General features: G+C 34.7%; 1 protein-coding gene across 8 annotated transcripts in view; it reads right to left on the bottom strand.

Moving 5' to 3' along the window:
• The window catches only part of LOC122800839 (uncharacterized threonine-rich GPI-anchored glycoprotein PJ4664.02-like), a 662,067-nt gene that overhangs the window by 457,551 nt on the left and 178,172 nt on the right, over positions 1-26,344 (bottom strand). For all 8 annotated transcript variants that reach the window (XM_044070146.1, XM_044070147.1, XM_044070150.1 and 5 more), the window contains one exon: positions 11,335-11,397. In XM_044070146.1, coding sequence (XP_043926081.1) covers positions 11,335-11,397 — 63 coding nt within the window. The remainder of the gene's footprint in view (positions 1-11,334; positions 11,398-26,344) is intronic.

Raw genomic sequence — 26,344 nt, 5'->3', positions numbered from 1 at the left:
ACCAAGTGTAATTGTAAGAAGGTTTCAGTCAAGTGTTCTGATTAAATGATAAAGCTATAAATGCTATTTCCAAAAATGACTGAGGTTCATGTTCTCTGATTTGCAGAAATGGTTAGAAGCTACTGGTGACCGAACTTGTTCCTGTTGGGAACAATTGATATAGAATGTGCATGCTGATTGGTCTCTCCAATCAGAGTCCAAGTTTTTGAATATTAAATATCTTGTCATTAAATGGATTACATCTTCCTTGAGCTTATTTCAAAACTAGATGTCCATTGCTGGTCAGATTTCCTGCATCTAAGAAGCGCACAAGTTCAGGTGATAGTTTTTGCTGAGCGATCTTACTGCAAAATACGTTTTTTATTTCTTTGTACTTGTCCCCTGTGTTTTATCTACACTGTATCTCCCCATGCAGCATATGCTGTCTTCTGGTGGCTCATTATGAAGATGCCTCTAGTAGCCTAGTCAAGGGTAATTTTATTTATTTTTAAAGCAAAGGGTAAAAAGGTCAGTCAGATAAACTATTTAGATAAATCTACAAGAAAGATTGAACCAGACTAGAGTCTGCACGGCATAATACCTTAAATCTCCTGCAGTGGAGTCTGATGGGGTATATGCAAATGAACCATATTGACAAATCAATGTTCCATCTGCAAGGCTTTTGAATGCCCATGGCATTTTACTTTTTTAAATCTTTTTTTGTGACTTGTTTATTGTCTTCTGCATTTTATGTGTAGCCTATGCTCACGGGGAGATGGTTTTCATGCACAGTGTGTGAATACATCTTACAGGATGGACTATAAAGGAAGATGCTCATATGTAGTCAAAGTTTCTATAGTTAAGATGGGCACATGTGTAAGCATTTAACCTGTGTCCCTAGAATGAGCTGTCATCCATACAAAGAATGATTATGCTTCTTTTATATTTGCTTTCATTTTTTTCAACTATCTATTGTTTTTGAGAAGTAGTTTAATGGTGCAGTGTGTGTGTGTGTGATTGCATCTTCCCAGAGCTGACAACAAAAGAGGGCACACATAGCTGTTTAGATTTTATGTGGTTATAAGAGGTACATGTGTGTGTGACCTATGTTCCTGGACTGGTCCTTCTTTTTGACAAAATGCAATTTCTGTTTTTCTTTTATAGGTTCATAGGTATATATATACTAGGCTAATGTCCACTGGGGCCTTTATAAGCCTAGGCATGCAACCCAAATTCATCTCATGAGTTATTATGCCTCAGAGGTTACTTTTAGGAGTGTATGCTAGTTGAGGCATGATTTAATGACTGTCTCTGTCCATCAGAGACATAGCTGTAAGATCAGGGGAGAACTTCTGATTTCCCATCCACTGATCCAGGTTGCACTTGAATAGGATAGGGTAGGACTCTGCTTCAAATGGATGGGAAACCTATTCCAGAGAATTGGGATTCTCTGAGATACATAACTGTCACTCCAGCACATTTGATCTAGGAGCTCTGGTGCTGTTTATTTTGTAGATTTGTAAAAGGTTCATCAGAGCTGATCCATGCATACCTTGTTGGCCAAGTACAAATTGAATCTCAGCAGTCTGTAGTAAACAAAGTATACAGATAGGGCTTTGAGGCAGTTTAGACAGAACATTTTGTTTACACTCTGTATTCTTTTTGTGAGGAACATCTGTAGGCATTCCACTTTTGGTATGTTTCTGGTCAGGTACATACAAAAATGGGCTTTATAGTCAATGACGGGTCTGATGATGGCTCAGCACAGTGGCACTATAACTTCCTTAGAACAAGATGCCATGCCATTACTTATAAGTTGAATTATATAAAATGATTTTCTTACAACCTTACACACTTGCTGGTCGAAAAGCAGGTTACTATCTATTTGAGTCTCCAAATCACTGACTACTGTGTCTACTTCTGCAGGAGTTTTATCAATGACGTAGTTTTCCTCAGTGGCTGACTTCCAAAAAGGTACTATTGTGCATTTCTTGGCATCATGTGCTTTAAACCATAGCTTTAGCACCAGTCACTTGTCTCTATTAGATCTTTCTGTAAGATGTTAGTATCTTGGGAGATTTCTGTGATTTCTGCTAGCTTGTAGTCATCTGTACACTAGTTAAGCCAGAGGCACATGACATTGGCCTTGACTCCTAAAAAGCAGATGCCAAAGAGGAGTGGACACATCACAGAGCCTTGGGATGCCACTGGTAACGGGCCTCTTTGCGAAGGCAGTCTGTCTAGTCTTGTGAGCCATCTGGCTATTCAGCAAGTTAAATAGGTTCATAGGTTCATAGGGGTTTATGCTTAATTCCGTGAGTTTCTTCACAATGCTCAAGTGGGGTATTATATCAGTTGCCTTAACTAGGTCCAAGTTGGCTGTATGCCCTGTTTTGTCTCATCCATTGCCTTGGTGACCTTCTCAAAGAAGTCGAACAGGGTCAGTAGGCATGACTTGCCTCAGACAAAATAAACTGGGTTGGGTCCAGTATCTGCCGGTTTTCTATGTCACTGTTAACCATTTCCATGATAATTATTCATGGATTTACATATCAAACTAGTCAGACTAATGGGCCTGTAGTTCCCTGGATCCATTGATAGTCCACCCTTATGCATAAGGGTGACTGTTGCAGTCTTCCATTTATGTGATATGAAGCCTTTGTAGAAACTGTGCTTGAATAGTGACACCAGTAGCCCTGATAGGCCATATTTCAGGCTATTTAGAAGACATCCTGGGATATTAATATGGCCCACTGAAGATGTATTCTTGGCTTTAGACAGTGCACCTAACACCTGCTCCCTATTAATACTTGGAGGGGTTATGTAAAATAATGTTTCCTGGGGAGAAGCTGGGTGTGAGAGGTGGGTACAGTTGGAGATTAATTTTTCAATTAGAAGATTTACTATATCTCCCATTTCCATGAATGTGGCATCATTTTTCAAAAATTTGGCACACTGCAGTGTGTTGCCTTTGAGGTTATGTATATAGCTAAAGAAGGTCTTATGGTTATTCTTGGCTTGGGATGCTATCTTAATGTCAAAACTTGATTTGTTGGTCTTAATTAGTCCTCTCTACAGTTTGATGAGTGAGTTTTTATCTTTTTTTGTGTAACAGTTCCTAATTTTTTCTATAATTTTTTCTTCTTTTGCTGTACAACCTGTTTAATTTTCGATTCCACCACAGTGGTTTGTACTTGAGTTAGTTTTGGGCTTACTTCTGTCAGGCAGAAAAGCTTCTATGCACTCTTTAACACTGTACAGAGCTTCTGCTAATAATTCCATAAAGGTTGCTGTGTTATGTGGGTTTACAGGTGCTTGAAATTTTGCAGTTTACTACTTAATAAATGGTGGTTTGTCTTTGAGTAGTTTCTAACTGTTTCAGGGTTTGCTGGGGTTACAGAATCGATTCTAAATTTGTAGGGGGATGGAAGTGTTCTCATATAGTTGTGAGTCCTAGGTCCAATATTTTTATACCTCTAGTAGGTGCATGCACAAACTGTTACAGGGTATTTGTGTTTACAAAGTCTAGGAATCTCTGCATCTGCATATTTGGGGTCATGTTGGATTCCCTTTTTATAGATAGATAAATGAAGTTACCCATGAGTATAGTATTTGGTTGAATGGTGATTGTCTCCAGTAAGTGTAAGTATGAGCTGTGGGGTTCATAGGAAATAGAGAGAGACCTAAAGCTTGCTAGGATATGGTGTGTGACCTGTGGTAATCTGGACATGAAGGAATTTTATTGTTTCATCCTGTTTAACTAACCTAGATGTATGCTTGTTACTAATGGGGAATGAGACACCTCCACCTTTAATCCCTGTCTGTGCAGTTGCTGTTCTAAATGTGTGGAAGGCACTGAAGCTTTGCCACTGCTATCGTACCCTCTGAGGCTTTAACAGTTGTCAGCTACTGCACAGATGTCCGCAGTCTCCAAGGTAAGGTGAGCTTCTTGTTTTTACAACTGGTATTGAGCAGTAACACCTTACTTTACTTGGCATGTGAATTATTTAAAGTACATACTATTGTTTTGGAAGGGTGAATTACTTGTGTAATTTATGACCAAAGGATACAAAAAAGAGTGAACGTTTTATAGGGGAAAGAGTTACTGGTGGTAAATGAATATTTGAAGACATAAGTAATTGTCAAGTAGAGATTCACAGTACAAAGGCGGTAAAGAAAAAAAGTTTGAAGATGCAGAAGGAGATTGTAAGTATAAGTGAAGAAAATATTTTGGAAATGTAAATGTAGCATGGAGGAGATTGATACAGTAAATCCTTTGGTTTAGTTTTTTGGAAGCACTGAATGATAATAGTTCATGTCTTATGTCAATATGAAGTGAGATCCACATCACAGATATTTATGTATAATATAAGGAGTCACCAAAATTATTGTGTAATGCTTCAGAACAACACAACCTGTGTCCCTAGAATGGTGAGGTCTAGTGGGCGAGTACAATTATAACAAAGGAGTTTGGTATGGGTATTTTCAGGGTAGCTGAGTATACTAAGAACACATTTTAATTGTGAGAAAGTGAGGTACTTAGAGAGCTTGAACTGGGTATCTTGGCAACAAACTTAACAATATTGTTGTAAAATTGCCCTGTTTTTTGTGTTAAGTTAATGTTTGTAAGAATAGATGAAGCACAGAATAGACTAGATTAAATGAAGAATGTTGCTGTGGTTAAAAGAGAATGTTCATTGAGAAAGTAAGAGGTACAGTAGAGAATTACTACCCCATGGTGTTTTTTTAACAACATTAATTGGGATTGTCATATTAGAGGGGTTCCATCTTGACTGCCGCATCACAATGTCTTGTTGACTCACCAAAGCCTCCGGTTACTCAAGCTGATAGCTAGGCTACTGCAGTATCACTGCCTTCAATCATTTTTTCCTTTCGAATGGCCTTCTAAGCTGAAGATTCATAGGGGAAATTGGAAAGATGGTTTATATGGGCTTCATCCTAGATGCATAGCCTTTTTCCTGTCCAGTGCTTCTGGTCCTTTTTCTGTTCCCTTGTCTGCCTGCCATCTAGTCACTGCCATTGCTGCCCATACATTCCACTCACTGGGCAAGTGTTTTTAATAGTGTGGCAGTCATCCATGCATCCAGGCAACCAGGAAATCTGTTGTCTGCTTAATTCCTGACCCAGCAGTTGATGAGAGGGCCTAATGCTTCTTCCTCTTTAGGTATGCATGTTCCTTCTCATACCATATAAAGGCTGCCACATGAATATAGTTTGGCAGAGGGAATCAAACCTCTCTGACCCATAGTATTGCTTTCACAACACTTCTCTCCATAGGAGGTGTTGAAACTTTAGCATACTGACCTACATCTCTCCAGACAGCAGCACACCTTGACTACTGTCTCCTTCCTTTAGCACACAGCTCCTCCCCCAGTTCAGAAATTAATTTTAATAGCTCTCATGTCATCTGGGTCATAATCAGGGCTTCACCCCCCTATATCATAAAACTGGGCCTCATCTCTAATTCTATTAGCAATGATTTTTCTTATTCCTGTTTGAAAATCCACATAGCTGTCATTCTGAACATATATATAAGGGAAGATATAAAGCAATTAACTATGGCTGAATGTCTGAAAAGCCATTATTTAGGGTACTTTCTCTCTTCAGCCTACAGATAAGGATCCGGTACCTCTTGGGATGTATATTTCATGCAGAAGAAGCTCATTCTTCCTGCTTCAGGAGATTTAAAGTATGTATCTTAGAAAACACTTTTCCTAGAGGCAGTTAACTCTGCTAGGTGGACTTCTGCATTTCAAGCCTGTCTGAAAAAAGTTATATCACAGCTCCCTTTTTAGACTGTAATATTAAATGATTCAGTTATACAACCTTAAGTTTTACTTCAAAATGCATGAAAACACACTTTGAACCTCAGAGCTTCCATTGCAGCATACCTCTGAATATAGCATCACAGATTTAGCCATTTGAAAGCATGGCACTCTAGATAAGCAGTATTACAAATGAAGAACATATTTTTAGGTGACATATACTGGGTTTTAATTCTGGTCTAATGGCAACTTAGGAGAAAAATATTTTGGGGAACTATCATATTTTACATACCTTGCAAAAGTTCAGAACAATACTTCCAATGTAAATCAGGTATAATGCAAAATGTCAATATTTATACATATAATAATTTATTGTCTATCTGCAATACTCCCTTTTTGAATCACCATTTGAAATTTCATCATGAAACCTTCAGAGAGCATCAAAATAAAAATATCTAACTTTTATGGGTTTTAATAGAGTTATATACTGTATCTGACTATGCAGAATTTGCTCAAACATTGAGTATGTTAGCTATGGCAGAAAGAGAAATAAATACAGTCTCAGAAGGAGAAGCTGTAAGAAAATTAATTGTGGTGGTGTTTGTGCAAACATAAAAAAAATTTAAACAGCAATCTATTCTACCTGTCAAATGATCTACAAAATGTTACAGACAAAATGTATTCTAAGGGTGGTAAACTAAAGAATATAATGTGCAATGGACCTTCTAATGATAGTAAGATGTATTAAGAAGCAAAAGATAAAAAAGAACTAAACAGAAAGGAGGTTTTAAAATTAACAAAAAAAAATTAGGAATTCAGGCTTGTTACACCTGAAAAAGTAAAGATATCTGAAAGACAAGAAATTAACACAAAAATAAATGAATAAATGTAGGCAACTCATATAAAAAAGATCAACTTCATTTTTACCCGGTATGAAGCCTCGTATCTGGAACAACCACCAACAAATGACTTAACTGATATTTGTAGTGGATTAATAATAGACTATTCAGTTATTAGAAGAATTGATACCTGTGTCTGCAGAGACTACAATGCATGTATTCATGTTATATTTTTCCCTGTTTTTTTTAATTTCTCCAAATCTTTTGGGTTTCCAATACCGTGATGGGAATGGACCCTATTGCTAAGCCAAAGTATGATTAAAGTTCATAAAAATAGTATTGTTTCAATTTTTGATGTCAACCATAAGTATTCTTCGCAGCACGCGCAGTGTGACCAGTAATGTCTCCTTCTGCAATTTGTATGGAGTTACATGTATCAGTAACATATCTAAATACGAATGTAGATTCCTTTTTATAAGACCCATTGCTCCTACTTCTATTGGAACTGTCTGGGTGTCTTTCTTCCACATTGCTGTCATTTTTGTCTGCAAATGCTGATATTTCATGACTTTGTGTCTCTCTGTATGCATGACACTGTTGTCACTGGGTGCAGCAATTTCAGTGATCAATGCTACTTTTGTCTTATGATGGACTACTTATATCTGGTTTTCTTGCATCTATCTTTTGAACTGTTGCTAATGGGTGATCCCATGTGATGTAGACCATCATTTTCTATGATGCTTTGTGGCTGATGTTTCCAGTATTTTTCAGCTACTTCAGTATTATAATGTTTGTACAATCCCCAGTCCAACAGTCTTCACGTATTATTATGCCTTTCATTATACAGTCCTTCTGCCATTAGTATGTCACAGCCAGCAACATGGTGTGTAACTCCTTCCAATTCTGTTTTTCAAAACCTACATTGGTCTGTTTTTTCCACATGCTCAATGGACTTTTTAAACCAACTTGTACATAGTCCACTATCTTGGACAGCCAATATTAACCTTTCATCATTTGGTTTGAATTTGCCTCTCCTTAACCATTCCTGCATTTGATCTTGTTCAACATGAGGTTGTTCCAGGAGTGTTCCGTACTTGCAACTACATTTATAAATTTTCCACATTTCTTGCCTTCTCATATGTTCCTTTGCCTTATATTCTTTCTTTTATTTTATGGCACATTCCGTTGCTGAATCTACTTCTGGTTTGATTTCCATTCCCGCTTGACACCGACATGCTTCTGCTAGACTAAGCAGGGAAGTCATCTTATATTTATTCTCCTCATGTTTCAAAATTTTCACTATGTTTAGGTCTTGTGACATCAGCAGATATGTATGCAGTCCCATTATTGCAGATCTATAGATGTAATCAAATTCAAGGAGGCCAATACCTCCTTCGTAATGGGGAATATATAATCTTGGTATGTACTGATTTTTATAAATCATTTGATGAGCATAAAGAATCCTTCTTGTTTTCCTGTCCAACCTATTCAGCATGTCTCGGGGCCAGTCAATGTCTCCAAAACTGTAAGTTAGGACAGGAAGAGAAAATTGGTTTATAACTTGAACTTTGTTCCTAGATGTCAATGCTGTTTTCAGGATTAATTTGTCTTTTAAAATATTCCTTACTGAGTTTCATTCACATTTGTTCATGTTTTATTGTTGACCCTTCATCAGTTCCCAAGTATTTATACACTCCATCTTGCTCAAGTTTTTTTATATCACATTCTTGTCCCAAACTGATGTTTTCTTGGTGCTGCAGCTTTCCTGCTTTAAATGTTGCTTTTGCACATTTATCAAGACCAAATGGCATTCTTATATCATCTGAAAAAGTTTTGACTACTTGCAGTTGTGTTTTCAGTTCCTCATCTGATGAGCTATACAGTTTTAAATCATCAACAAAGAGAAGATCAGAAGTCTTTACACTTTATTGCTTTCTGGGAGCCAAATTATAGCCATGATCTAATCTGTTAAGCAGACAGTTTAATGGGTTAAGGGCAAGACAAAAGAGCAACAGTGACAGAGAGTCACCCTGAATATCCCCCTTTGGATTTTATCCCTGGAATAATACTTTGTATTTTATCATGGCTTAACTGCAAAGTGTTTTGCCACTGTTTCATGTTCACTGAGATGTATTTTATCAGTGTAGGGTATGTCTTATACATTCTTAAGCACTCTTTTATACATGTATGTGGGATACTGTCACATGCTTTTTTGTTGTCTATCAATGCCATACTTAGATTCTTCACCTTTTTACAGTTCTCCACTATGACTTTATTTAACAACAAATTATCCTTTATTTCATATGACTTTCTTTTATTACCCTTTTGTTCTATTGCCATAGCTGAGTTTTCTTTTAATTGACTATAAACTCAGTCAACATCAGTTCCAGTGTCATTCATATGTTGTCGGAAGGCAAGTTATTGGTCTATAGTTTTTAGGGTAGCTTGCAGGTTCACTCTTAAGTAGGAGCATTGTTTTTCCTGTTGTTAGCCAGGCTAGTGTCTTTGGGTTGCCCATATAAATATTTCTTTTTCATGGCAAAATCTTCATGCAAAGATGTTCATACTTTTAGCCAGAAGTTATTTTTCTATATAAGAGGAAAGAGATCTGATTCCATATATTTGTTTATTTTGCACAGGGTTTATAGGGAAGCTGACAATATAAGTGACTCTATGAAAGTAACACTAAATGTGAATGTTTTACACTACATTAAGCAGTTCACCCTAAACAGTAACTCATTTATTTTATATGTCATTGCCTCCATTTATCAGATGTAGGGAAGAGGTCGTTAATAAGTGATTTATTTATGGGATGAATATGCAGTTTCACTTTCTTTTCTTGTTTGTTTGTAGCAGAGGTTGATTGCTGATAATAAGAGATAAACTAATGACGTACCATGTTGATGCTGCTGAGACCACTAAGGCTTGGTTAAAATCAGATAATTGCAAACCCAGTTTACTTTCCCTAAAGCACATCTCTGCAACAGAGGTGAGGATCAGTGTGCAGCAGAATAATGTTATAGCCCATTGTAAGAACAGTATAAAGATAATGTTCATACTACTGATGATAACATCAAGAATGATAGCATGGACTAAATATGCTGGAGCCAACAATCTAAAAATCAGATGTTTTCATTGTAGGGATTGATTTTGCGTTAAGGCCGAACTCTGGGAGTTTGAAGAAATATTAATGCATATCTTAAAAATAGATACTAGGGTATCATCATAGGCAATGTTAACGTTTATAAAACAAATCAGGATAGTATACATACTGTCACTCGTCCTGTCAGGATAAAACAGACTGACATTCATGGGTTCTATTCAAGCAACTTTATTACACACAAACACATCAGAAATGAGCCTTTGTAACTTAAACTTAAACTTATAAACAGACTGACTACTGCACTCATATATGTTAACATTCTGGCTGCTCTATCAAAATGGCACTGCTGCCTGCATGTGCTCTGTATTTATATGCACATGCTGCATCTGTAAATGCTACTTAAAGGTACATGCACACACTCTCATCTATATATACCTTAAAGAGAATGAAATTAACATTTACTACAACATAAGTGCCGACTACAACATTTTAGCATAAGGTGGCTTTTATTTTTTTTCCTTTTGTCTAAATAGTGGAATCCGAAAGCCACTATTATAATGCATAACACTTTAAGAACAAAGCAATATATGCCGCGGCGGTACTGTGGAAGCATTGTTACCTCACAGCAAGAAGTTCTCCCGTTCGATTCTCGGCTGGGCTTGGGAGTGCCTTCTGTGTGGAGTCTGCATGTCCTCCCCGCGGTTGGGTAGCGTTCGAAAGACATGTGTGCATAAATGGGTGTGCCTTTGTTGAAGGTTGGGTGTCGAGCTGGCACCTCGGTGTTTTGTAAAAATCTACTGCCAATCATTAGTGGACCAGAGTTCCGCTGTGTCGACCCCTTACCGGGAAAAGACAAAAGACAAACAACAACTTTAAGAACAAAACAATAAATATTATCGGCAACATAAAGTGCACCTGTGCAAAGCTGAAGAAAAAAAATATTCTACTCTAATAAGGTTCACTGTGACAGGTATCATAATACTTTCCTTAGAGATATACGTAAATGTGTGCTTGTGTGTGTGTGTATGTGTATGTGTGTGTGTGTGTGTGTGTGTGTGTGTGTGTGTGTGTGTGTGTGTGTGTGTGTGTGTGTGTGTGTGCACAATGGCATTGATATTTGAGAGTTGTTTTCAAAAGCTTATGCACTTGCAATAACAGAAAAAAATGACAGATGAGTTCTTTAAAAGTTGACATGCTAATTCTGAGACCGATTGGGTCCAGATCTTAATGCAGCTAAGGTAATGGACCTGAAACTCCTCAGAAATATTTTTATCTATTGCTTAAAAGACATGGATGAGATTTTCATTGTGAAATTGATGAGAAGTAAGTAATATAGTTAGATAAATTCTTATATATATATATATATATATATATATATATATATATATATATATATATATATATATATATACAATTTTAGTATTATCAGTCTATCTACAGCTTGGTTTTATAATCAGTTTCATTGATGGGTCAGAAATGTTATGTTTGCATTTTAGTTATGAATGGTTTTCTAAAAACAAAATCCTGTTATCAAATAATTATCTGTCTCACATTTCTTTTATTAGTTAATGAGATGTATAAGATGTAACAACAAAATAACAATGTTCTGAAAACAAAAGTTACTTACCTGGTGTTGATGTACTAACAGAAAATTGCATTTCAGTGGAGGATTTCATGCTTGTTGCAGCACCTGTAAAAGAAGCAGTTTTCCTTTTCAATACAACATATATATAGGTGTTGTATTGTCTGAATTATTTTCTTTATTTGCTTTATTTACTATTTGTTCACTGTGTAAGTTGACTGGTCAACTGACCCTTTTCTACTATTACCCAAGAGTAGAAAATGCATCATGGTCTTTTAGTTAGCAATTTTATATCCAAAATGAGTGCATAGAAACATACAGAACATAATAACATTGAATGTAGATAGAGCAGCATGAATAGATCCAATCAAAGTACATTGAAAATAAAAAGATATATGCAAAATGCATAAAATATAGTCATAGATATAATACATTAATTTCTATATACATTACATATGAAATATCTGATTGTAAGATGCCACATTGGAGACTGAGAAGAGTTTATTAAATGTATTCTAGTTTTGATGATATCAAATGATAAGTAACCTAACCATTGTCATGGTAACATTTGAAGGTAGATTCAGTAAAGAGATGCTCTTTAAGTACCTCTCTTTACTGATCTTTTAATGGTTTCTAGTTTGCTGATGTCTGTAGGCAGGTGATTGCATGTAGCAGGTGCCAGTCTAGACAAGACTCTCTCACCTACAGCAGTTTTAAATGGAGGCCCTATTAGACTGAATCTGTTGTCTTTTGTACTTCTGAGTGCATCCGGTTTGTCTTGAATGAGTAGTTTCATTCTTATACAGAGGCAGTGACCATGTTTTAGCACCTTGTAAATTAGGGCACTTAGAAGAATCATGGCATATGAGGCTCGGAGAGACATGTGGGATTTTTTAACAAATTGCAATGGGGTATATGGGGTCTGCTGATAGAAGCAATTCGGAAAATTTATTCTCAAAAGTCACTATTTTGTGAGTATTGTGAGCTGAATTCATAAAAGGAAGGCTGTATCCAAGTTTGGGTATTAACATATTTTATCAATGGCCCTGCAAGCAGCAGGTGAAAGCAAGTGACTGATCCTGTAACACAGTTTTAGTTGAGCAAAGACTTTATTAGTTATAAAACCTGTGTGTTTGTTTTGTGTGTGTGTGTGTGTGTGTGTGTGTGTGTGTGTGTGTGTGTGTGTGTGTGTGTGTGTGTGTGTGTGTGTGTGTGTGTGTGTGAGTCTGTGTGTGTGTGTGCATGTGGTTAAGGAAAGGGTAGGTTGAGTATTAAGCCAAGGTAACTTGGTTCAGTGACATTAAGATCTGTTAAGAGAATAGAAAGAAGTGTGGGTAATTTCTTGGCCTAGGCAAAGACCATGCCATTAGTTTTCTTGGGGTTAATTAATAATTTGCTAGTAGTGGACTAGGTGCATAACTGACTGAAATTGTCCTGTAACTTGGTTTGCAGCTCAGAATGTTTAATAGTGCATTGTAGGATAAGCATATCATGGCATATATTATTAAGTTAAGATTTGGTAATTCTATGGGGAGGTCATTAACAAACAGAAAAAAGAGAAGAAAACAAAGCACAAACCATTATGCTACACCTGTATTAAGTTTACCAGCAGTAGAGGAGGAGACATTGTTGTGGACATTGAAGGTTCTGTCTTTTAGATAGCTGCAAAACTAACAGACAGTGTTATCTCCAAAGCTTGAGTTTGTTGAGAGAAAGTGTATGGTTGAACATTTCAAAAGCCCTTGTCATGTCAACAGTAATAAGTCCTTCATTCAGGTTGCAATAAATGGTATCAATGGCCATTACTATGGCAGTAAAGGTACTGAAGGAACTGTGAGTGCCATGCTGTGCATCACATAACAGGCCATAGCTGTTAATGAACTTAGGTAGGTTTGCTATCTGTGGAGTTTTATCCTCTTTATTGCCATTTTCTAACCACAGTGGTGCAGTGGTAGCATCGTCGCCTCACAGCAAGAGGTTCTCCCGTTCGATTCTTGGCTGGAGTGCCTTCTGTGTGGAGTCTGCATGTCATCCCCACGGTCGAGTGGCGTTCGAAAGACATGTGTGAATGGGTATGCCTTCGTTGACGGTTGGGCATGGGGCTGGCATATCTATTGCCAGTTATTAGTGGACCGGAGTTCTGCTGTGGCAGCCCCTAACTGGGAAAAGCTGAAAGAAGAACAACATTGCCATTTTCTTGTGTGTGGTGGTTTACAGAAATTAGTATGTTTTATAACATGGCTTGAGTAAGACATTTTCATTTTTATTCTATCTGCAGTTACTAATTAACATTTTCAATCAAACTAAGAATATTATCTTTATATAATTTGCAACTATTAGGTTCAGAGTTGACTGTATTATGCAAAATAATGATAATACCATTTCCTGATTATTTTCAGTTCTGTATATACATACTGGGTAATCTCTTTAAAATAAAGAGAGAGAAAACTCCACAAAAATCCAAACAACTGCTGATAAACAGAGGTACTCTCCCCAAAACATGAGCATCACTTCAAAACACATGTAAAGCAAACTGACTCTCAGTTAAAAAGAGAGTTGACCTTCTGTTGAGATCATAAATATTCAAACTGCCTGATAATGAAGCATTCTATTCCCTTAGCAGCCAATCTAATTAGACAAATTCCCTCCTACAGACTCAAAAATTAGAACTACACTTTCACCTACATTAAACCCCTTCAAAACAGAATTCCACGTCACAAATCATTGCTACCCCTCTGCTGTCCCTATTTTGGAGGAATGTTACTATTTTCAGACCTAGTTTACCTCCACACCTGATGCATCTTTTCCTGATGTATGTACCAATTTTCAAGCTTGATTTACCCCTTTACAAAATTTTCTGAATCCACCCTCAACATACCTGATTTTTGAAGCTGTCTAGTACATGGAAAGCCACACTATGTAATCAACATTCTAGTGGCATCAATAATTTAAAGGAAGAGGGGTGGAGCCTGAATGGCTAACTGAAAGCAGCAGTATTTTAGAGCTCCATATAACTAGTTAAATAAGACAGGTAAAAAATATTAGTTTTTTTCTTCTTCAAAGTATAAAATCTTATAGATAAAGATCTAATTTACATAATTAGAAACGTTGGTGAAGTTTTACAAATAATTTCCTGTCAGAAAGTTTGGAGATATATTCACTTGTTAAATTGAGCAACTCAAGGAATTCTCACCAGGATGCTGCCTTAAAGAAGGAACCACAACAGATGGCATCTACCCTGCAGGAGTTGTCTTTGAAGATGGATGATTTTAAAGAGAACCTAGAAAATCTTAAAACAAGCAGTCAAAAACGGGCTGACACCCTCAAGGAAATGCTACAACAACACCAGACAAGGATAACAGGAATAGAGGTTTCTCTATATGACTTAGAAAGCAGACTTAAGGAAGAGGAAACACAGAAAGAACTGCTTCTTAAACAAAACGGTTTGTTAATAAAGTAGATGACTTGGAAAATAGGGATAGGAGAAATATCAGGATTTTCAGATTACACAAAAACACAGACGGTGAGGATATTATTTCCTTTATTTTTAAATTTAAAAGAATGACTTTCCTTTGGCATTGAGAGGGCACACAGAGCTCTTGGGAAAACTGCCACTAACTCAAACCCACCTCCTAGGTCAATAATTATCAAATTTCTTTCATACTTGGACAAGGAACTGATTTTAAGATCTGCTTGGAAGAAGGCACCTCTAAAATATAAACAGAGCCTGATAAGATTTGATAATGACTATTCATCTAGAATAATGGAACACCGGAAAAAAGTGTGACCAATGATAAAGTTTCTGAAACAAAATAACATCAAGGCACAACTTGCATATCCAGCTAATATAAGAATACTGTATGCCAACGAGATGAGGACTTTAATTGACTTAGAGGAAGCCTCTTCATTTATTAAAACTAATAATGTGATTATTTTACCAGAAGATATGGATTGGATGTCACCTTCTCTCAAGAGAACAAAACAAACAAATGTCTGGACAGATGTCGAAAAGAAGAAGCAAAAGACTGATACTGTTACAACCAAATCTCTCAAAGTATCTGCTATGATATGAATTGTTTTAACATTACTTTAAAGGTCCAATTTTACTGCATGGAATTTTAAAACAAAGGTAACTAACTACTGGAATCTCTATCTATATTTTTTGAAAATAATTGATACGAGAGTTTTCACATTACCTCAGGTATGTAAAACAGGGTACTTTTCTTTCACAGAAGGAGGGTTATATAGCACATAAAATATTTATACTGTAAATCAACATACATAGTATATGTGTATTTTCTCTTAATTTTCTCATTTCTTTCTCTCTCTCTTCTCTCTTTTCTCACTATTATTTTAACTGCATCTTGTCTCCCTTTCTAAATTCTCTCTTATTTACTATACTAATATAGTCTATATATATTTAATAACTCACTATCTATACATAGATAAATAATAGTCTAACATAATCTAGTTTTAAGGTAGACTAATTGGAATAGTGAACTTAATTCATTGTTATTACAATATTTATTAGATTAATGATAGTCACTGTTATGCTTATTGGGGTTGGGGACATGTTCGTGATTAACTCTGAAATGTTCCATTCATGTACATATGTCCTTTGAATTATTTCCTTTTAGTACTCACAAATATATAAAAAAAGGAGGGAAAAATGTACTCTTGGTTAAGAGAAGTGAAGCTTTCTTCACATTCTATTTGTGTTGCCATAGCAACAGTAAACAATTGCTGCAGTTTCTAAGGACACTGTGAACCTGCGAAGTGCATTTAGCCTCACAGATAACAAATAATAAGAAAAAGTAATGTTGTTTAGTTATTAAAATGAAAAACAACCTAAGCAAGGTAAAATAAATACACAGTAGGACTATTTGTAAAATTTTATGATTTGTCCTCATAGGATTGAATATTCCTGGAAACACAACTGAAATGTTCCCAAACTACATGTGCACTTAAATGTAGCTGCTTGATTAAAAAGTATTACTCAGTTTAACATGCTGATTTCACAAGCTGTCTGCACTGTAAAAGTTACATTATATATGTTACTTGACATTGTCAGTCTCCAGTGCGCATGAAAAGATACATATTACTTTTTGCAACATGTTATCTTTGCAGTTACCTCACACTGTACAAACTCACATGGTAACTGATAGCTACTCATTTAAAATATCAGTTTAAATATTAAATGTGCCCTTGAAATGCTATTGACATTTTGACAAATTATAATCTGAACTGTAAAATGAATGGCTTGAAAAAAAGTGCAGTAATGCATACATTTCAAAGACAGTTCTTGACACTACAGTAATAGTAAAAATATATATTCATAAGGAAGTACTGAAATGTTTTAGTCTTCCAGTTAAATAGCTTACTGTCAACATTATGCGATATCAGAAAGTTTGAAGAGCTAGGAAATTGCTATTCTTTGTCTTTATAATTATTTTTAGACAGATGTTAGACTTTGCTTTGTTTAATGAATTGTGACATATGTTAATGAGGGAAAGTGGACTCAATTACTCACATTGGACTACACATTCCTGGAAACTCAACTGAAATGTCCCCAAATTACTTGTGAATTTAAATGAAACTGCCTGATTAATAAGCATAATTTACTTTAACAACCTGAATCCCTAAGCTATCTGCTCTATATATGCTGCATTATATATGTCACTAGCATATGACAGTCTCTAGAGCACATGAAAAAATAAATATTATACCATAACCCCCCCCCCCATTAATATTCCAAAACGTGCACGCTGATTGGTCAGCATGCACGTTGTAAATCAGAGTTATAGTAATGGAAAAAAGTCCGGTCTCCCAGACTTTTTCCATTAGTATAACTCTTTTTTTTTTTTTTTACAGCAACGGAGAACGCAAGATCTCCGTTGCTGTTTACAACCTGTCTCGCTATGTTAAACGAGTTTAACATAGTGAGACAGCTTTTAAAAAAAGCAACGGAGCATCTCCATTGATTTTTTTAAAGCTGTCTTGCTATGTTAAACCCATTTAACATAGTGAGACACTTTAAGAAGGAACGGAAATCATGCTTTCTCCGTTGCTTTTTTTCAAAACTGTCTCACTATGTTAAATGGGTTTAACCTAGCAAGACAGTTTTAACAAAAGCAACAGAGATTCTCTGCTGCTTTTTTTAAAGCTGTCTCGCTGTGTTAAACTCGTTTAGCATAGCAAGACAGTTTGTAAAAAGCAACAGAGAGCTTGCTTTCTCTGTTGCTTTTTTCAAAACTGTCTCACTATGTTAAATGGGTTTAACATGGCAAGACAGCTTTAAAAAAAGCAACGGAGACTCTGTTGTTTTTTTTAAAGCTGTCTCACTATGTTAAACCCATTTAACATAGTGAAACAGTTTGTTAAAAGCAACGGAGATCTTGCTTTCTCTGTTGCTTTTGCCCACAGCTCTGATGTATTGCGTAGGCATACGCATGCGCAGTACATCAGAACTGCCATAGAATACCAGACAGCTGCGGAAGGGCAGCAAGGAGGCATTATACAATGCCATTATTTAAGAAAAGTAATTATTTTTTTTCTTAAATAATGTCATTGTATAATAGCAATAACCCACTTCTGGGTGTGGGTAATGCTGGATTTACCCACGGTTGTCTTTGTTTGGTCACGAGGGCTTCGCCCTCGTGACCAAACCACACCAACCGTGGGTAAATCCAGCATTACCCACACCCAGGCGTGGGTTATTGCTATATTATTTTTGCAACATGCTATATTTGCTCTAACCATACATTCTAAACTAACTCAATTGACAACTGACAAGTTATTTATTTGAAACATCAGCCTAAATATTAATTGTGCCCTTGAAATATTGTTGCAGTTTTGACAAAGCAAAACCTGACTTGAAAAAGGAATGATTTGAAGAAGTGAAGTATTGTACAGATTTCAAAGACATCTATTGACACTACAATATAAGTAGAAATGTATACATGCAAGGAAACATTGAAATGTTTAATACGTTTAGTTAAATAGCTTATTGTTAACTTTTTGCTTTATCAGAAAATGTAAAGAGCTAGGAAATTATTTCTAATTTGTCTTTATAATGTTTACTAAAGTGATGTTAGTCACTGACTTGTTTAATGGATTGCGAGTCATGTACAAGACGGACTACTGAATGTTATTTCTGTTACCTATGTTTGCTGAATTTCTTTTATCAGTACTGATTTAAAACAAGGAAAAGAAAGGGAATGGAGATCTCTGTTTTTGGTCAAGGGAGGAGAGGCTTAAGAGTATTCTAACTGCCTCGAGAACTTTCTAAGATGCTCTAAATACTATTTGATTAATACTTACCTAAGGTAAGTTTTGATTACCATATAGGTACCTTCACATTTATTCTAGACCTGATGTGATTACCCATTCTAGAAGCAGGAGGTGCCCTATGCAGGATGGGAATTGTCAGGGTGATCATAGTTCATTATTAGACTCTGCTTTGTAAATCTATAAATATGTAAAAGCACTGCACACTAGAATGTATGGCAACTCTACTCAGAGTCAGGATATGACTGATAAGCCATGTCTTTTCATAAGTGTAAGTTAAAGTTGGTAAGCTGAAGAGTGGGAAAGTAAAGGAAGATGGTACACCACATCCTGATATATAAAATACTATAGAACAATAATAGAATAATATAGAATTTCATATCTCTTTTAAGAAAATTCTCCATATAATAATTTAACATATGGAGCTCAGCTGATATTGTTGGTTAAAGGTATGAGTGATAATCCAATAGATCTATCTTTATCTGTTGGATTAGAAATTACTTTCATTCCATGTTTAATGGGAAATTCATATTTACTTGTATTTGATACTTTAGAATTAATATTTTATAGAAGTACATTTTTAAAACCTGACCAGAATTTTAACCTACTTGTATTTAAAGAAAAAAGAACTTTAAATTACACTCCCAAGTTTACACACATACAAATAACATTCAATGTTATCAGAGAATATGGTATAACTACTATAATCAAAATTAAAAAAAAGAAGAAGCAAAAAGTTTCTTCCAACAATAACTTGAAATGGATTTAACATTCTTATCATTAAATACTAATGGCTTAAATAATGAAAATAAAAGATCAAACTTACTAAAATATTTAAATCTAAATAAGGCACAAGTAGTATTTCTCCAGGAAATGCATTTTAATACTAATGACAGCTTTATTTGGAACCTTAAGGACTATACAGTCATAGCTCAATCCTTCTATAGAACAAAGACAAACAGAGTATCAATTCTCTGGAAGAAAAACTTAATCACTCCAAAAGTTATTTATAAATATGAAGACAAAGAAGGTCTACTAGCATTTGTTATAATTAAATTTAATAACAGAATATGGGCCTTAGCTAATCTATATCAGTTCCCAGGAACTGGAGCAGGAACAGTTAAAAAACACCTAGATTTTATTTCCAACCATTATAAAGGAAATTTTATACTGGAAGGAGACTTTAATAGTACCTTAGAAACTTCTGAAACCATCAAGAAGTCTTTTTGCATAGCAACTATTTCAAAATCCTTAAAATGATGGATTGATTAATTTCATTTATTAGACATGTTTAAAGTAAAAGATGATAAATACTTATTATTTTCCCATAAAGACCATAGATTTGGAGCACAAACCATAATAGACAAATTATTTGTAGTTCAAGATTTGCAAACAAAATTCCTCAACTTCTCAATAGTTCCATGCCCCTTCTCAGATCAGGACTCCCTGATAATGAAGCTCCAAATAGAGTTTAAATCTTTAATCCTCTCAACTAGAATTCCATTATATATCACAAAAATTAAAGAATTCAGACCCTGGATGTTGTCAGAACAACAATTATTTCTTGAAATTAATAAAACAACAGAAATCAGTAGAGTCATGGTTTGGGACTCATTGAATGCATGTTTATTTGGTAAGACCCTTAGCTGGTACAAAAACAAAATTAGAGAGTGGGAAACTGAATCATTAGACTTGCAAACCAGTCTCTTGACAGCAAAATCTAAAAATAAATCAGAATTGTAAAGAAGTCAAAAATGAAATAGAGGAATTAAATAAAAAAAATAATGAAATTCTAACACACAAAACTTGTCTAGCCTTGGAAAAATTAAAAATAAACTCATTAGTCACCTCCCACAGATATATACATAACTTATCTACAAGAATTAAAACACAATCTAAAGCAAATAACATTGGTAGTATATATCATGAAAAGAAAGGGGAAAAAGTATCAGGTATAGGAGACATCCTTGAAGCATTTCAGTTCCATTATATGGAACACTTCAAAAAAGAAGATTTAGATACCAACCAAATAAAGTTAGATACAAACCTTATCGATATAAAAAAAAATCCCGAAAACTTAAAACTAGACCTACAATAACCTATATTCTACAAAGAAATTGTTGACAAGATAAAAGAAAGTAAATCTAACAAAGCTCCAGGGATAGATGGTATAATTAAGGAAATTTACAAACTCTTCCCTTCAGCAGTAATCTCCCTTTTTCATAAAACTTTGCTAGAAGTCCAGTCAGAAGCAAAAATACCACCTTCATGGACATATTCTCTCAACACAAATTCTAAAAGATAATAAACCAGCACACCTTTGCACCTCATACAGACCTATATCATTACTGAATAATGATTACAAAATATTCATGTCAATCCTAGCTAAAAGAATGAAAATCCCACTTTCGAAGACAATTAATAGTGATCAAACTGGATTTTTATATAACAGGCACACACATGATAATATTAAAAGGATACATACTCTTATACATTATGTGAATAAAGAAGATAGAGAAACACTTGTAATCAGATTAGACATAGAAAAAGCCTTTGATTCCCTCAACTGGGAATATCTATTTAAAACTTTAGCATTATTTGAATTTCCTCCTCTTTTCATCTTATTATGAAAAAACATATATATTAAAAACTTAGCCTACATTAAATTAGGTCTTTTCACCTCAGAATCTATCCATATAATGAAAGGTACTAAACAAGTATGCCCTCTTTCTCTTATTTTATTTGCTTTGGCTATAGAAATACTTGCAGAAATAATACGCAATAATCCAAAAATAAAAGGTATAGAAGTCTATGACCAGTACATATCTAAAATAATGCTTTTTGCTGATGATATTTTATTAACCCTATCAAACTCCAGAGAGTCATTAGGAGAGCCAGACGAAGTAATGGAGAAATTTTATACAATTTCAAGCTTATACTTTAATAGATCAAAATCGAAATTTCTATTTTTAAATAAGAAAAAAGAATGACAAGTTACGGATAAATCCATCATAGGAAAACAAAAAAACATACGCTAAATTATTTAGGAATAGTGTTATGCAAAAATATAAATTAAACAATATTAATAGATTATAAAAACATTATTGAAACAATAAAAATATATATAGAAAAGTAGAACAAAATTATGTTAACTTTTGAAGACATATTGCAATTAATAAAAATGGTCTTATTGCCAAAAATACTATATGTAGCATTAGCAATACAGTTAATTTCTGAAAGATGCATTCTTAAAGAAATAAACTCATGTTTAATAAAATTTTTATGGTATCCCAAAAAGAATAGAGTAGCTCTAGCTCATCACATTAGACCTTGGAAACAAGGAGGATTGAACTTCCCAGAAATAGAAACATATATGAAAGCATCTCTGCTTAAAACTACAATAGACTGGATAAAGCCAAATTATTTTGCCAACTGGAATGAATTCACGACGGCTATATTAACAAATGAATTTAAAATTTTTAATAGTAGACAAATCAAACAAACCCTCTTACATACTATGCATAAGTATACACTATAATACAAAAAAACCTTCTAAAACAACACTGATTAATCATTACATCAATTCCTTTAGGAAACTTAGATCTAAAATGATGGCTTGACCTTTTAACCCCATTTACCATCACTAAGAACTTTCCTCACAAAATATATAGAGATACAATAACCTCCTGGGAACAAAATGGATTCTTATGCTGGTTTCAATGTGTAAATAAATTAAATGTTTTAGATATACATATGATAAAAACTGCTTACAATATTCCAACACAGGACTGGTTAACCTTACAAAGCATTTTAATGTACACTCAAGATTTATGCAGATTAATTAATAATTCCTCATTTAAAGATATTCCAAATCTAATAAGTTTTCTGTATGAATTTATATATAATAGTTATGAAAAGAAAAATTCCATTTCAAATCTATGTAAAGAGTTAATAACATATAAAACAATTCCCAAACCATCATACTAGCAGTTCTTAAAATGTCACTCATTGCAGTTAACAGAAGAAATTAAAACTAACATCTTATTATCAGTTAATTACACCTCTAACACACAGTACTGGAAAATATTTAACTGGAAATACTTACATAGGGCATTTTTAACAGCAGATAGAATTAAAAAGATCAGTACTACTACAAATGTTTTTTGCTGGAGGTGTGAAAAGTCAAATAAAACAGACTGGATTCATATTTTTTATGAATATAATAAAATGAAATCATATTGGAATGGAATCAATCATTTTTTACAAGCTTTATTTAATGAATTCTTTACCTTAACTAAAGTATTGGTTATACTAAATGTAAATGAAGGTCCCTATGTGAATAAGACAAATATGTATTTGTTATGGACAATACTTGCTATATCTAGGAAATGCGTAACCAGAACATGGAATTCAAATACATCCCCAACCTTGGAAGAATTCTACACTTTACTGAAGACAACTAAATCAATGGAAATAAAAATCAAACAACTACAAATCTATCCCAGGCCACTGATAAATAATCCTTGGAAGAAAGTTATATCTTTGTTGGACACTCTGCAATAATCAATATTGTATCTCTGATAACTGATCTGTTCATTCTTTATTTAATAACATACAGTGTATATAACTGAAAGTCAGGCTATTGTAAATATTGCATATAGTTATTTAAAATGATATTTAAAAATATTATGTAAATGTTATTTTAATTGAAAACAAAAAATATTTGAGAAAAAAATAATTTAAAGGAATTTATCTTACATCTTACTTTTTTCAAAAGCGAAAATAATTTATCTTTTATGATACAGTTTTGAAATACAGTTCATTATAGTCTACAGATTCTATACTCTCTTTCACAATGTACTTATATTTTTACAATTTTTTGTTGCTCAGTTTTTAAACATGTTTCTGAGCAGTATCCCACATTCCAAGTGGATGTGGGCTGAGTTACATACTATTTGGTAATTAAGTATTATGCTAATTAGATATCCAGATTTATGGTAGCTGTATGTACTTTTAACTGTCATATAATGTCTTTAACATTTTGTTGATTTTTACCAATATGTGCATCTCTCTTCTCCTACCTGAGTTGAGAATGAAGTTAGTCAGTTGTGATAAGCACTCTACTCCAATTAACAATTCTAAAATAAACAATGCAATCAAATATTACCAGTTCTGTACGCATACGCTGGGTAATATAAACATAAATCTGTGCATAGACTGAAGCCTGGCATAGTTTTGCCCAGGTTGCCACTCATGCCACTAATATCTTGCACATGGGGAAAAGAGTGCCTACATCATTACAGTGGCATGAGACACTACCATCCTGACCTCCTAGGCTCAATAGAAGAAAAAGGTAAACACACGCTGTAAGTCAAATATATGATGTAGACTGTTCAAAAAAAACAAATCAAAAGTGAGATGCTCAAAAACATGCTGGTGTATACTCACAAATGGTTTACCTACAAATTTGCACTGCTGCATTCCCTGAGCAGCTTGTATTAGTGAATTTAATGTCACTGTGAGTTTCACCACAGTGCATTGTATTTTGAGAACTGGTGGTGAACATTTTGGGAGGTTTTCCATTTTGTTCACTCTGGTGTAACCATGGAGTTTGTAAATAAAATTTTTGGGGTGGGTGGGTCTTGTCACCTTGCAAAATACATTTTTTATTCATTTATTTTTCAGTGTTCTTTAGTTCACATTTTTTGCTATATAATTGGAAATAAATGGTGTGCCAAATAATCATCCCTTGCATTCACTTAGGGAAACCCTTACAAACAGCACTTGTGCTAATATTCCAGATAGTACTCTAAGCACTAAATGTTCTCAAACTTTTCAAAAAAAAAAGCATCATCATATAAAAATGAGGTTGTCAGAAGCATGATAACTAAAAGCAGACATTCAATTAATATTAAAAATTGTTACTTATGAATGTCTGAAATTCATAAAAGTTATTGCTTTGTTAAGTAAGGTATAAGCCCATTACTTCATTTCTGCAGTAGTCAACAGAGTGGGATATTCTAATTCATAAAATATACATTCTACTAATACCCTTCAAGCTGGAAATTGTGTTCTTTTGGCAACTGCCTAGCATACCCAGCCACAGGCTCTGGATTCCTGCCTTTTGCCTCTTGCATGTGCATGAGCATGCCCTGGACTTGAGCCTTTTAAGACTTTCTTTGTTCCTTTCCAGAAACCCTCATTCTAATATATTACCTGCCAATCCAATACTGGTGTCATAATCTTTTTATTTTACAGCATTCCCATTAGTTGGTCTCCCTTCCCCTATGTTGCTGACCAAACTGGTGCACCAGCTTTATTTGTGCAATAGTACAGCATTATTTTTATTTGCAGTTTTACAGCTTTTTACTTTGAGGCTTGTATACCACATCCTCTTTATTTCACATTTGTCTCTAGATTGCTGTTTACTTTTCCCTTGTTCCCCCATACATTTCATTTCATAACCCTCATTTGTAAGATCAGCAGTTACTTATGTTTTCTAACATTTAGGCCTTCAATTTCCATTTACTGCAGTTCATTGTGCATTAAAAATAGTTCTGAAAAAATATATCACGTATCTTGGAGCTTTTCCCCCTTTGACTGCAATACCCATCATTGCTCCAGGAATAGATTCATTTCATCCCATTGTTTGTAAAGTTCTGATGCGGTGATCTCTAGGGTGTGTTTTGCAAGGAAACTATCTGCTTCTTTTAATACATTCTTCCTGCACAATCCATAGTCACCTTACTTTCAGTGCCCATTCTTTCCACTTATTTATTATTTCTTTCTTTTTTTCTGTTTTTTTTTCAGACTGTAGTCCTGTCTTCCACCTCTTCAACTCCACCACCCATCATAAATGCTTCTGCACAGCTTATGTAGTACCCTGATTGCCCATCAGTTTAAATCTGAATTGCCCAAACTATCCGATGCATCCATACCCCTTAACCTCTTAGTGCAAGAAATCCTGACAAAACCTAACAAAATGGGGGAACAAAGGCCTATAGCGAAATATTTTACTTATTGCTCTTATAAACTTGGAAAGTTACTAGAGTAGCAGAGTTTATTTTGGCATATATTTTCTGATGGATTTGAAGTCTGAAACTCAAAAGTATGACATTACTTAGTGACTTCAATCCACAGATCATCCCAGTGATTTGCCAGAAAGGTACATGTTTGATGAGGAACAGATCAAATACAGGAGACACAAATCTGGATATTCTATGAAAATCTGGACAATTGCAAGATATGGATGCCCATTGTTCATCTCCTTACAGATCTTTATCTATCTCTGCTTTTGAGCCTTTCTTTCTTTTTGCTCCTAAATCCCTCTTGAGAGAAACGTCTTCTTCTGTCCCTTTGATATTACTCTTCTGCTTGTTTCCCTTCTACCTTCTTGTCTCTTTTGTCATTTCCTTGTAGTTGTCTAGGTGATTTGTTTATTTTCTTATTCTCTTTTACTGGCATGCAGTGCCTTCTGTACTTGTCCTCTTCCCTGTGAGGATTTCAGCATCTGACATTGTACATTCTCCCAGTGTCTCTGCATCATCTCACCTACATCTAAGGTTGCTCCCCCAGTTCATGTCTGGCAGACAATTCAGATTTTTACAGCCTGGGGTGTTTATCTGTCTGTGATACCTTTATTTAGACTTTTGAACATCCTCTTTATGGTGTAGTCTGAAGTATTTCCCTTCCTGTTGTACTTCCAGAATTGCGGGGTATATCAACCATGCAGATGTTCCATTCATTCAAAGTTCATTTAATACCTCCA

This window comes from Protopterus annectens, chromosome 4.part1, assembly GCF_019279795.1.
Source record: "Protopterus annectens isolate FY-2018-M chromosome 4.part1, PAN1.0, whole genome shotgun sequence".
NCBI classification, from domain to species: Eukaryota; Metazoa; Chordata; order Ceratodontiformes; family Protopteridae; genus Protopterus; species Protopterus annectens.
The sequence above is the reverse complement of the archived record's forward strand: the minus strand, read 5'-3'. Positions and strand labels throughout refer to the sequence as shown.